We start from the raw sequence: 13,630 nt of genomic DNA on the forward strand, positions 1-13,630 counted from the left end.
TTAAGATGAGCAACTTCACTGGAAGTCTCAGTGATAGACCAGGCAGTGGAACAGATCAGCAAAGAGGATTGGGGTTCCCTGGACAGTTTCTTTGTGGGAGCCCATGGGAAGCCAGAACATGAGCTTTTCCAAGAAGAGAGCAGCATGAAGGAAAGTGCAAAGCAGAACTTAATATAAGGAAAGGGAACAAGGAAGCTTGAAGTATGCTTGAGCTGTTTTTTGCAGGGGCTGTTTGAAATGTCTAGGCCAGAGAGATTAGTGACAGCTGTTTGTTCAGTGGGCAGTTTCTACCATCTGTGAGTAGATTGAAGGGTAGCACAGGAAGGAAGGAAGGAAGGGATTTTTGTTTTTTCTTCAGGTGTTCACTGTCAAGTAGTTTTGTATTTAGACAATATGGAGCACCCACAGCATACAGAAAATGGAGGAGCAAACCTGCTTTAAGGACAGTACAGGAATGATGCATCTTTCCCTCTCCCCTGGCCCCACCTGCAGCCTTGCTCATCAGTTGTGTCAGGTTACTTTATTGCTATAGATAAACCAAATGATCAGTGATCAGTGAAGGAAAGGTTATTAGTGAAGAAAAAGGCAAACAGGATAAAATAAAGCACAGGATGTAATCAGTGGGTGCTTCACTTAATCTCTTCTGTGTGTCTGTCTGTAGAGAGTCCTTGAAAAAAATTATTCCCTTGAGGGTGAGCCCTCTCTGGTGGAGATGTTCATCATAAGAGTAGTCCATAGCAACAGGAGATGCTGCTGTTATGGAAGGATGTTAGAAAAGAGACACGGAAAGCACCTCTGAGATGAACATGACTTAACTACCAGCCAATGGAAAGTTAACTGAGGAGAAGACAATGATTTTGACAGTATGCCTTCATGAGCAATTGAAATGGTGCAGAAACAACCAATAGCTTTAGGCCTGCTGTCTGAATTCATTAATGAGCCATCCAAATTAGATTTCATGAGTCAAGAGATGCAGGAGAAAATTAATGCCTAGCCAAATGAGATGTCATCCTCCTTTCATAGGAGGGGGTAGATTTTTGGTCTCGTGGAGCCCAGATTTCAGAATTCAGAATAAGCATAGAGAACAATACAAAGATTTGCAGTAGATGTGTATGAGCTCTTAAAACACTTATCACCAGTCGTGCTTGCTTTATACTTTAAGATTAAGCTGCTCCTAAGGGGAAAATGTCAAACTGAGTTGAGCAAGTGGAATAACCGTGTGGATTTGAATGGACTGTGCCCTGATGTGCTTCTTTATGAGGAGAATTGACCCAGGACAGAGGATGACAAGAGGCCTCTTGCTTTGTGGGTGTTGTTGGAAGAGGCAGCAGACCTGTTGCTGGCATCTAGGAGCTGTGATGCTTCTGGGTAACGCTGCAATTGTGAAAGAAGAAGGAATTTTGACTGGGGAGGGTATGAACTGTGGCTAGTTTGTCAAGAGTAAGGTAATTGCCTTATGAATTTGCCATAGGTAACTATCCTTTAACACTGTTATGCAGAAATGAAGATGTTTAAGTATTACTCAAAAAAGTTCCTAAAGAAAGACTTGAGGCAGACCAACTAATGTTTTATGATCATAAATTCAAGTTATAACTTTCTGTTTCTGTCTGTTGAGTCCTGTATTGTCTTCTCTGTTTGTAGGCTTAAGCATTTCACATCAGATTATTAGGAACTGAAATTAAAGTAGGATTCCTATGGCCCATAAACATTTTATCTTCTTGGTGTAACGTTTGAAATTAATTTCTCACAAATAATTCAAAATCTTAACAATGTCACTGTCACAGAAGTGAGGATGTGTTATGTTTTTATTTTGCTTCTTTGTTTTTGTGTGCTTCCTGCCTTTCATTGGCTTAGGAAGGGCTGGATAGACAACAATGGATTGCAATGTGCCAGAGAAAGCAGATGTCCAGATCTGAAGGAGTCTTTGATTTCTTCCTTCAGAGACTCCTTGACATTGCAGGCAATACTGTTAAAGGCAGTTAGACTTTGTCTTGTCAAGTATCAGTGGTCAATCACCTCATTTTGGCTCTGCAGTGTTGTGAGATGATCTTTGGAGTATTCTCCAGTTTATCAATATTAATATATATTCCATAAGTTTCTATTTTTTGTCTTTGTTTTTGTTTTTTTAGTTTTATTGTTGGCTTTTTCAACTATAGTAGCTGTCCTAATATTACCTGTACCTGCAGTCCTTGTCCTAGGAAATTTTCAGAGCTTCTTAAATGTAGCATAAACACTGTCTTATTAATAATTTCCAAAATTATCCCTTGATTCTATTAAAGGTTACTGAGAATTAGATTTTTTTTTCAGATTGTCTCTGTACTTGGTTCTTGCCAAATTGTCTCTCACTTGTCTAGCAGTCCAGCTTTTAAAATATTTGAAGACCTAGCCAACTTAAATCCTGAGGAGGTTTTTATGTTGTAATTATCACCAAAAGTAGATAATTCCTTTTCCATCATAATCCCCACTTTGGTGGGTGATTCTTGTCACTGAGTTTGGTAAATTATTTAAACATTGGCAGAACTGATGAAGTCCCCAGTTATTGTCAGTGTAATTGCCCTGACCCCACTTTTGTCTGTTGGCTTGCCAGCAACACTTCTTGCCAGCAGTCCCAGTGGAATGGGTTCCCTGCTGAGCTAATTGCATCTAAATTTGATGCTCCCATTACTCTGCCAAGTTCACCTCTAGCCATAAATTGCTCTGTGACAGGCTTTGACAAAAGTATAAACTCTATTCACAGCTCATGGATTATGTTAGAAATTAGTACACAAAGACCATTTGAATCTGTTCTGAAGTGGGTCACTGAGACATGTGATTGGAGCCTGGCTTTCCTGGAGGTGGCTGAACAGAACACCTGCTTGCCCTGAGTCTTGGTGACATGGGGAGGCAAACTCCATCACTCCTTTCCTCTTTATTCACTTAAATTTATATGCTGAGTGCCATATTGTAGGGACTGTCCCTCTGCTCAGTTGGGATCAGCTGTCCTGGTTTTGCCTCCTCTCAGCTGCTTCTGCACCCCTAGCCTCCTCACTGATGGGGTGCCCTGAGGACCAGAAAAAGCCCTTGGGTCTCTGTGTAAAGGCTGCTCAGAAACAGCTAAAACATACCTGTGTTATCAACACCATTTCCAACACAAATCCAAAACATAACTCCATGGCAGCTACTATTAAGAAAATTAACTCTACCCCAATCAAAACCAGTACAAACAGAAAGGATTACCCAGATCTTAGCAAAAGTACCTTTATCTTAGGTGCAGATCTTGCAATGTGACGCTTGAACTTTCATTTGAAATCAATTATATATAAAATCCAACTTGCTCTACACCTGTAAAAAAAGAATTATTCCAGTTTGAGCCTTATCATGCTTTCTTGGTCATGTATCTTTTAAAGTACTGGTAAAGTTTTTAATATCACTTTTTGTAGGATAAAATTATATTAATGTATGTTTCATTACCACATGTGGTTCAACCATACCAGTACAATCATACATTCATATTGCACTTTGCATGTTGTCTGACCACTTGATACTCTGAACTCCTCACTTTTTTCAGATGAGGCTCTGACTCTGAAACCAGGCTTCTAAAAAGCTGTATTACAGCTAAAATATTTTGCAATACAGATAGAGACCTCCATTTAAAACAGTTGCTTAGATTTTTTTTTGTTGTTGTTGTTGTTGTTTGTTTTGAGAATAATTTTATTTTTGGATGTCATCTGGGCCAAAAGTTTTAAAAAAGTATCTGCAGCAAACTAGTGGCTAACAAGTACTAAAAAAATAATTTAAGGTACCTGTCAGTACAGCTATAGAGTGCTGATGTTTCTGGCCCTGGGCAAAAGAGAGAATGTCAGATCAATGAACTAACTTATTTGATTTACATTCTCATACCAGAATAAGCTGCTTGAGTGCATTATACTGTATGAAAGTCTATCTAAATGCCTCGTGGTACTATATGTCTCCTTTATGAATCCACTAATATTTAGTGTGTTCACTGCTGGAAAATTCCCTGAACCTTTGAGGTTATTTCTCATAGGAGAGAGTAAATTTTTTTTGGTTTTTGGTGTTTCAAAATGTTGTTTTAGAATGTGACAAAAAAGTGTGTCACTAAAATATCTTTGTATTTCTCAGCAAGGTGACCCAAATAACACAATCCCCCACTGCTCTTGTAATGAGCTGCTGAATCTTAAAGATTTCTTAATGCTGCTTGTCAGGTTGTGCAGTTCTGCAGCTGAGCATGTTTTGAAATGGATGTGACAAATATTACAGAGTCCTCTTTGGGATTCAGTGATTTCAGATGAGCTGCTCCCGTGGGCACAGAGCTGCATGAACGCAGAAATGAGCTGGGAGTGTGCACTGAAAATGGTAATGTTTGTGTTGTAAGGAAGCCATGGATCTTTCTGAAAAGTACTCTTTACAAATTCAATAGGAATTTCCTGATGGATTGCAAGGGGCAGGAGGAACCCCTTGTGTTAAGCTTGGCCAGTTAAAATCCTTTCATTTATTTGTGTAGGGGTTTTTAGCCCTTCTTTCACTGAACTCTGGGCAGGGACACGAGTGTTTCCAACAGAATGAGAGTCAGAGGTGAGAGGGGACCATGCTGCCACATGATGGCAGCAAAATCCTGCGCAGGACTAGGAGCTCATGGAGTGCTTCATGTGTTGGGACTGGCTTCTCTTCCATTCCCTGCCCTTCCATAAGGAGAGCTAAAAGGAATGTTTTTAAGTATTTTGGAGATAGCACAACTGTGGAAGTTATTAATGCACTAATTCCTATGAAGCTGCATCTTCTCAAAATGCATCCTCTAGTTTATTAGCTAACACATACTGTTTGTTTTTAAAGTTTTTAGTACATTTATCTTTGCTTTGAAATGTAATAAGCTTGCAAATTACCAGTTTACATGCTTATTAGCAAAATAAAAGTATCTGAATACTTGTAAGTACGAGTGTACTGAATGGACCCCATTCTTTACATTTGAGTAGGAAGGCATTCATCACTTTCTGCCTTCATATTGACCACAGTGCCTTTAGGGACATACTTTACAAGGCCTTTCTGTCTGTCTGCAGTAGCTAACTTAATATGTGCCACTGCTTGTTTTGCAGTCTATTGCAACAGTCATCTGGTATCTTTCCTATTTATCCTATTATGTCAGAATATCACTATATCCAGCTTTCCCATTGTGTAAACTCAGATATTCTGCTTTATTGTTGTTAGGGGTGTTATTTTTGCTAATTAAAACAAATGCCAGAAATTGTTCCCAAATCCTGTAGTAAAATGTGCATAAATACACATTTGTTCAACTAGCAAAATATGAACGAGATTTAAGAGAGATTTCATCTGTTTTACATCTGATAGCATCAGATTGCACTGAAGAAAGTTAAGATACACATTCTGACTTAATTTTACACTTTATGACACTGCTAACATCTTACCAAAAAAGTGAAGAGTGCTTTCTCTTTAAGTTTTTTCTGTTTCTTGTATTGGATTTGTCACATAATTATCCACTGCTAAGGCAGCGATCACTGGCATATTTCAGTCTTCTTACATGCTCTGAGTTGCTTTTTGGTGTAAGTCTTGTTATTTGGGAACTATAAGCTATCATTTTCTTAAAAGAATCAATTTTATAGCTTTACTATCAGTCTTGAACTGTGCAGTACTCTGGCCAGATTTGTGCTGGCAGCTTTCTAGTGGAGACCTAATGAGCAACATCAGTTCAGGCAGCTACATTTAAGCCACAAATGCACTGTTTTGAAAGAGCACAACACTTACTAGTAAAAGATTTTTGATGTCTGGGTATCTTAAGTTCCTGCTGTGTTGTCTGCACTAGCTGGGTCTTGCACAAGGACGTTGCAGAGGTCTCAGTTCAGTACTTTTGGATGCATCTCATACCAGTACCCCAGAAGCGACTGCTTGTTGGATGTGCAGGAGGAGACATCTCTAACTCTGAGCTGCCTTCTGGCTCTTCACAGCCATAGCTGCTTACCATCACCTAAGGGCAGTATTTTAGGGAGCATTAGACATAGCTTTCAGCTATATTATTTATTATTTCTGTGGATATTTATTACACACTGTAAACTCTGTTGTGACCCAGACAGCTATCTTAGACAATCCAGTGGGATCTTTCTGGTTTTAAGCATGTGAGGACCTGTCCTTTCTCCAGTATGCAGGTTAAAGTGAAATTTAATCAAGACCTGCAAAACAGCTTTATTAACAGGGAATTTTTTGTGGTGTGCCTGTATAATGAACTTACCTTGAGAGGGGTCCATGGCTAGCTAATCCTATCAAAGGGGACAACTTAGTCTGGGTTATGTTTGAATGGCTCAGGCCAAGTTGTTGGGATATAAGGTAACAGGCTAAACAGAGAGGGAGAAGGAAGATTTTTCCAGCACTGTGTGGTTATACTGAAACATTCTGTGTGTTATATGATAGCTCTACTACCTTATGCTTACTGAGTGTTCTTATGAAATGGGATTATGAGCCAGAAAAAAATTCCTGGTTTTATACCCAGGAATCAGTAGAGGGTGCTATGTTGCTTTTGAATTTGGTCTGCGTGGGTTATATGTTTATCAAAGATATTTTTAGTTAATAATTCATTATTCAAAATTTAGTTCAATTATACCTTTGCTTACATTAGCAGTGCAGTTTACTGTGATAGATCTTGATAATATTAATTTGATTCTGCAAATGAACAGATTTTGTGTTTAGCAAGATTCCGTGTTATACTGCGATCAGCTCCATTATAATGATTTTATGATTAGAGAGTGTTTGCTCCTATTTATATATGGTAATAAATTTATAGAATCTAGTTTATAGGCTTACAAAAACACAAACACCATCATTGCATTTCTTACTGGTGTTTGCTGTCAGTGTGATAGCAATGTCATCAGATGAGATGTACAGTTTCTAAGTAGCTGTACAAGCAACTCGTCTTTGGGGGTGAATGTCAGAAGGAGGTTGTGTGGAAAATAGGGATAAGGAAGACAAAAACAGCAAACAGGAGCTGAAGGAAATGGAAGATGAGGAGGGAATAGGAAGATGAGGAGAGAATAAGAAGACATAGAGAAATGAGGCTGATGACTGCCAGATGACATTCTGATTTTGGAATTGTTGCTTTGCTAGCTCTGCCTTTCCAATTTATCTGCTTTAATTGCTTTTGCAGGCTTATAGAGTTTCTGACTCTTCCCCACAGTTAGTGTCCTGGCTGCTTGTGGTCTCCTCTGCCACTTGCTGATGGGCGGAGCAATGGATTGTTAATGTAAACACAAAACAGACCACGGGCACTCTTGGCTTTTTGGTTTACTTCAAGTCTGGTGGGAGATGATTTGATGTCCTCAGTTTTTTCTTGGAATAGGTCTTATTAGTATAAGATTTTTGATTTCTGAGAACTGATAGACTCCCCTTGTATTCTGTTCCACCCCTCTGTCCTTCTGCCATTTCCATTTTTGGTGAATGTGGGATTAAAGATGTGGTTCGATCTCAAAATACTTTTGGGTTTTGTAGACAGAGAGATAAAGATGCAGAAATTCAGTGAAGATTGACTCTTTGTTTAGGAATGCGTGAGCAACCACTGTTTTATTTCCCTGCTCTTTTGTTGAGTCACCTTTTGGGCAGGAATTCTCAGGCTAGTGTTCCTGCAAAGCCTGGGCTTAATTTGCCTTTTTCCTGCTGTGAACAGGGAGGCTGAGGGTTGCACCCACACTGACAAGGGACAGGACAGCTCATCCTGAGGAAACAAACAAAAAATCCCTTGCCTTCCTTCTGACTGGACAAGGTTGCTCTGTAGTCCGTATCTGTGGGAATCTCACTCCTGGGAGACATTCCTCAAGGCTTCCTCTGCTTTCTTCCTGCTTAAATCTTCTGTTTGTGATCCAGGATCTTGGATGAGTGCCCATCCCTTCTGTACTGTTTTGTTAATAACTGCTGACAAAGGAGATGGTTATTACAGAGGGCTGCCTTGTGGCTGGGACATCAAGTGAGTTGTGTTGGACCATGTTCTCATTTGCTAGTACTGTCCAAAGGGAGCATGACAGTTTTCCTGACTCTGGAGTGGATCATGCTGCTGTCTGTAGTAGGAGGAATGTGGAGTGCAGAGGAAGCCATTAGGGTCAGGAGCATGGGGTGCTCTCATTTCTGCTCAGCAGAGAGTTCTGCTGGAGTGGCAGATGGTGAATATCAGTTCTGGAATTCAAGCCTGATAACAATCAAGGCTTTGAAAACATAAACTACCTGTCTCAGAAACCAAAGGTAGGATGGTTCCTCTGCTGACATCCCAAGGCTGATTGTGTTCCTCTTGGTCCAGGCAGAACTAGTAAATCCTGGAGGGGAGGAGAGAGTGTGTGCATTTCAAGCTGTTGGTGTGGCACTTCAGCCCTTCTTTTAAGTAATCCAGACACTGAACTATGTTCCAGAACAATGCTAACCACTGCAGGTGAGTTAGCAGCCAGTTATTTGCAGGACAGCCATAATTTTAAAGCTTTAACAATAACAAGAGTTACATAGCAGCCTTTGGGAATTGGTCACCAATAGCAAGGAGAGTTAACTAAAATTAATAAGATGACTTTGGGGCAAATGTTGGGTATGCAAGAGGAGGGTTTTAATCTTTGCACTGCCATCAGCTTCCTAGCTGACTTCAGGCAGATTGCTCAAGTTTCTTCCTGCTTGTCTTTATGCAAAGTAAGAATAACAAATATTGACTACCTTGCATGAACACTTAGGTGCTTCCACCTCATATAGATATAAGTATTAAGAGCCCAAGGGAGGTATTCAGTGGTATTGGGGCAATGAGCTTGGAGCAGAGCACCTGATGTATAAATCCCATTTGGAAAAGAATTATAAAGAAGTATTCAAAACAGATCTCTTCCCCAAGTAACAATTGTTTTATTTCAGTAAAGTTGTCTCTTAAACCCTGTCAGTCATGTCATCGTAACACCATTTCTGCAACCCAACAAGCACTGCTGCTCTAAATGCAGATTTGTGCAAGTGTTCAAGTGCTGTACCTACAACAAAAAACAGTAAATGTGAAGAAAAACAATAAATATTATTTTTATCAGGGCCCTCCCAGGATGAGTTTACACTCAGTACGGGGGATATCTGAACTAGCCTTATGTGAATTAGCTCACGTATTATTATCTTGCTAGGGCAGAAGGAAGTTCTTGTAGCCTGAATTCTCAGCAGGGTAAATCAGTACTCACCAAATTCAGTGCAGGTGAGCTCAGACTAGCTTGGTACCTAAGTGAGCTCATTGGAAGCTATTCTGGGATCTCTGCAGTATCTGTTTTGCAGTTTTGCTCTGTAGATGTGCATCTCTAAACTTAAATTGTCAATGGACAGGAAAAGGCACTTCTGAAGTGTGATTCCTTGAGGGTGTTCATCTCAGAATGAGAAAAGCTGTGATACAGAAGTATCTGTTTCTCTGTGGTAGATGTAGTAAATCAAGTATATCTGAATTTGGGTGTTCTGTGGATCTGCGCTAGATTTCAGACATGAGGGTGGAAGGTTCCCAAGTCTTACGAGCCAACCAGTAGTGTAATTACAGGCTTTCTTCTGTAATGTTTCAGAATTGTTAGGAAAAGATTAGTGCTTAAAACAATCTCTGTCTTTCCTGTCCTCTGTGCACAGTGAAATACAGTTCAGCTCCTCCAGTACTACCACTTCAGAGAGCCAAGAACCATCTTCTGGGGATCAAGCAGCCAGCGCGCTTCAGCAGCAGCTCCTACTGATGGTGGCCAGAAGGACCCTTTCAGAAAACCCACGGGTACAACATGACTTTCTAGCATCTTGGTGAACTGCTCGATAAACAAATGCTGCAGGCTTGTCCCTGAGACAGTTTTGTTGATTTTGCTATACTGCTTTTCCTGGTATTGCTCATGTGGGAGAAGATAAGTTTTATGTTGATGGATGCAACTCAGCTGTGACACTGAGTAGTGTCCTAGGGAAGTACTTAAAGACACAATCACCAAAAAAGCTCATCTTCTATCTTCAATCATATTTCATTTGGAGGAGGACACAGCTGTTAGGATTTTAGACACACCACCAGATTTTAATAGTATGAAGTGTTTATTCCAGATTCATTGCTGTCATAAAACCTCATGTCTGGTTTCACTTTTCTGAATTGGGCAACCAGACCTCTGAATGTTTGCTGTGGAGTGTTGAAGTCACCTCCTCAATGCAGTTAGTAAAAGAAAAAGGCCCTCAGACTTCAATTTGCATGGTCTTATGTGGACATGAACTTTACAGTGTTTGGGGTATGTGACTTAGGGCTATGATCTTTTTTACAATTCCTTTTATAATAACTTTGACTTTCCCCCTACCATGGCAAATTCTAGTTTGGTATTTATGAATAACAGTAAAATGACAGTTAATTGCCTTCATCTTAGATTTCACACAGGAACGTTAAGCTAGAAGCAGCTTCTATAAAGGAACTATTTTAAACTAAAAATCAGTAAATTGTCCCAAATAGTGTCTCTCATATTTGGGCAGTGTCTTCCATCTAAAGGGTCAGATGTTTTCCAGATATTTATAGTCTTGTAAACTGCCTGTGAATTAGAAAACAACTGTAATTTCTTCTTTCTCTTTTAGGAAGACTGCTCCTCAAGATCACATAGCAAATTTGTAGCCAGACCAGGCAGTAATTTCAGAATGTCCTGGTTTCTGAATTTTTTTTTCTTAAACATGAAATACTTGAGCCTACATAAATCAGGAAAAGCATTGTCATTGATTTCAATGAAGCTAGGGCTTCAGGCTGTCACTGACACCGTATAAATTTATAAAGTGAATTTTTATAAGCCCCTTTTGGGTAGGATAAACAGTTAGACTCGAGTTACTTGCTCAGGGCTAGTCAGAGAGTTTCCCAAATCCAGCTCAAAATTCTGATTCCCACTCAAGCACTACACTCGCAAGACTCACACAGAGGATTTCATCCAAAGGTTACAGCTCCTCAGGAGCCAGAATGTTCACTTATGCACTCAGCTAAAGGCGTGTTAGGCTCTTCTGGGGAGCCAGTGATCAGATCCTCGGGTGTTTTTAGTGAACTTTCTGCCACTGTTTTGATTTTTTTATCTAGTTATGGTGAGCAATCTACATTAGATGTGTGAAGTTAATGACTGCAGTGGACTGAGTTTCACTTTACTTTCTGTTGGGTAATAAGACCCAAGAGAAACAAAACTGTGCCAGTATTAGCAACTGTAATATCTTAATACATGTTTTTTTTGCTTTAAAAATGCCCCAACCCCATGTTTAAGTTGCTTTTTAAAGTAGTAATAAAAATACTAAAATTTGGACTGCGTAAACTACTTTCAGATTTTAAAGTCAGCACAGTGAAAAGATTGCACTTGATCTCATTGGCTTTTAAATTGCTCAAAATTATTAATAAAGGAAAGAATGCCAAATATCCCAACATCCCCTTGCATGTCTCAATGCTCAGAAATATGAGGGATTTTCCTGCACTACTAGCAGTTGAGCTCCCTGGCCCTGCATGGCTGTACACTTTTAGTCAATTGGAGGCACGAGATAAAATGCCTAAACTTGAATTTCTTTCTCCAGAGCTTATGCTAGCCTGCTTCACCTCATATTTGCCAGCAGACTGAGGATATCAACGAGTTGTTTTCCATCTGATGAGCAGTAATACATTGTCATGTGTAACCTCTGTGTAAAATTTTTTTTCCTGGAAAGCAAAGATTAGAAATTATTCCAATATTCTGAGAAAAAAACCCAAAACAATTCCTTTGTGGAGGTGGACAGGTTGTTTAAAAAACTGTGCTTTGCTAACAGTTATAATTTGATGATCAATTACTTCATGCAGAAATCTCCTTCCCTGACTAGGAAAATTAATCTAAAATAAATAAGTCTAATGTAGACATTGCCTAGAGTTCCATAATAGGTATATTTGTTGATTAATTATCTTTAAGGAGGGGCGGGGAAAAGGCAGCCTAGGAGGGGGTTGAAAACCACTGGACTTTACAGTGATTTGAAATCTCAAATTCTTCTTCTTGAAAGAAAAATAAGTGATTTTCTCCCATCCATCACATCAGTAATGGTATACCTTGGAAAGAAAGCACTGCTTTGCAGAGATTTTTTTAATCTGTTGTCTAGCTTTGCAGGCTTGGCTGATGGTCTGCAGATAGTTGGAGGAGAGTTGTAGAGAAGAGCTGAAAAAAGCCTTAGAATCTGGCAAAAGCAGTACTTAAAAGGGTGGATTTATGATTATGATGTTAAGATTAGAGACTCTTAAATTAGTGCTGTTTATACTATTTGTGCTTGTTTGCAATTTTTTTTCCTCCTCTTGCTGCTCTTGAGGAGGCACACCTGATGTGGTATTAAAAGCATCTCAGGAAAGATAAACAAAGCAGTGTTCTGGAAGAAAACTTGATAAGTCACACCTCTAGGCCTTAAGGCCTATTTATTTATTTATTTTTTATTTAAAAAGAAGGATTTGTCCTGTCATGTTTTTGTGCTGTGCTCTGATTAACTTGATACATGGAAAAATCTTCAAAGAGAAACTTTAGACAGGTACTGGATCTGGACTAAAAAATTACTTTTTAAATGAATGTTTAGTATTACTTTTTAAAGTGTATTGTCACTATTGAGCTCCATGATTAATATAGCTTCTGCTCATCTGTAACAATTAAGCTGGTGTGATATTTTTGTTTCTAGTTTAAAATTAAGAAAATAAATATGCTAATATGCTCCCACTAGCCCTTTTAGTAAAAAAAAAACCAAAAAAAACAAAACAATATCTGACACTTCATGTAAATTTGGCCTTTTCAACACCTGTTTTGCTGGCAGCTGTGTAAGAGTGTGAGAGAGTTTTGTGCATTTCTGGTTTGTTTTTGTAGCAGCCCAGCCAGGACCCTGAGGATTCTTCATGTTCTTCAGCACAACGGAAGCTGAACAGGCAGTTTTACAGATTTGTTATATTCCCTGGCAAGTGGATTAAAGTCTGGTATGATCGTCTTACCTTGTTGGCATTGTTGGACAGGTAAGATTTTTTTTTAGAGCTGCTCTATGTAGTGTTTTAGTGGATGGCTTCACATGTCCGTAAAGCTATGCTGACCACTAGAGAAAGGGAATTCAGGTTGAATAGATAGATGTGGTTTTGCTTTAAGCTGAAGTTCAGGGTTGGTTTCAGTGTTTCTTGCTACCCTTTGTCTTCAGGTAGAGACTTTGATTCATGTGAGTACCAGGCTTGTAGAGTAGTCTGTAATTTGACTCACAAATGTTATAGATCCAATGATTTCTGAGGAGAAAATCAGAAGTAGAAGGGTCCCAGGGTATTGGAAACCAAGTACACCAATCTTTAAAAAAAGAAAATGATTTATAGAATGGTATTCAGGTGAAGATTTTTGAGCTGCTGCCTCTGTTCCAGTTCAAGTTTGTCTCTGCTTCTTGGTTGGGGGTGTTGTGCCATATAGGTTAACATGGGCTCCACAGCAGAAGTTTCAGATGGCAGTTTTACCTGATGCAGAAATCAAGCTACATGTCAGGGAGCTTTAAGTCCAGAGCAGATATTTACTTATCTGTCTTATCTCTGTGTTTCAATTGCATGGAAATCTTTTCTGCTAATAAGCTCTTTTGTTACATCCTGAATATTAACGCTGTTTTTTATCTCAGCTTCCACGTTCTAACAGAACAGATAAAACAAATA

General features: G+C 39.2%; 1 protein-coding gene across 3 annotated transcripts in view; it reads left to right on the top strand.

The window, feature by feature from the left end:
- PCNX2 (pecanex 2) overlaps window positions 1-13,630 on the top strand; it is a 149,318-nt gene that overhangs the window by 23,143 nt on the left and 112,545 nt on the right. For 2 of the 3 annotated variants that reach the window (XM_086877801.1, XM_086877803.1), the window contains 2 exons: window positions 9,607-9,742; window positions 12,822-12,964. In XM_086877801.1, coding sequence (XP_086733927.1) covers window positions 9,607-9,742; window positions 12,822-12,964 — 279 coding nt within the window. The remainder of the gene's footprint in view (window positions 1-9,606; window positions 9,743-12,821; window positions 12,965-13,630) is intronic. The other variant, XM_086877802.1, reaches the window with a different exon arrangement.

Source organism: Cyanistes caeruleus, chromosome 2 (genome assembly GCF_971803275.1).
Source record: "Cyanistes caeruleus chromosome 2, bCyaCae1.hap1.1, whole genome shotgun sequence".
Classification (NCBI taxonomy): Eukaryota; Metazoa; Chordata; class Aves; order Passeriformes; family Paridae; genus Cyanistes; species Cyanistes caeruleus.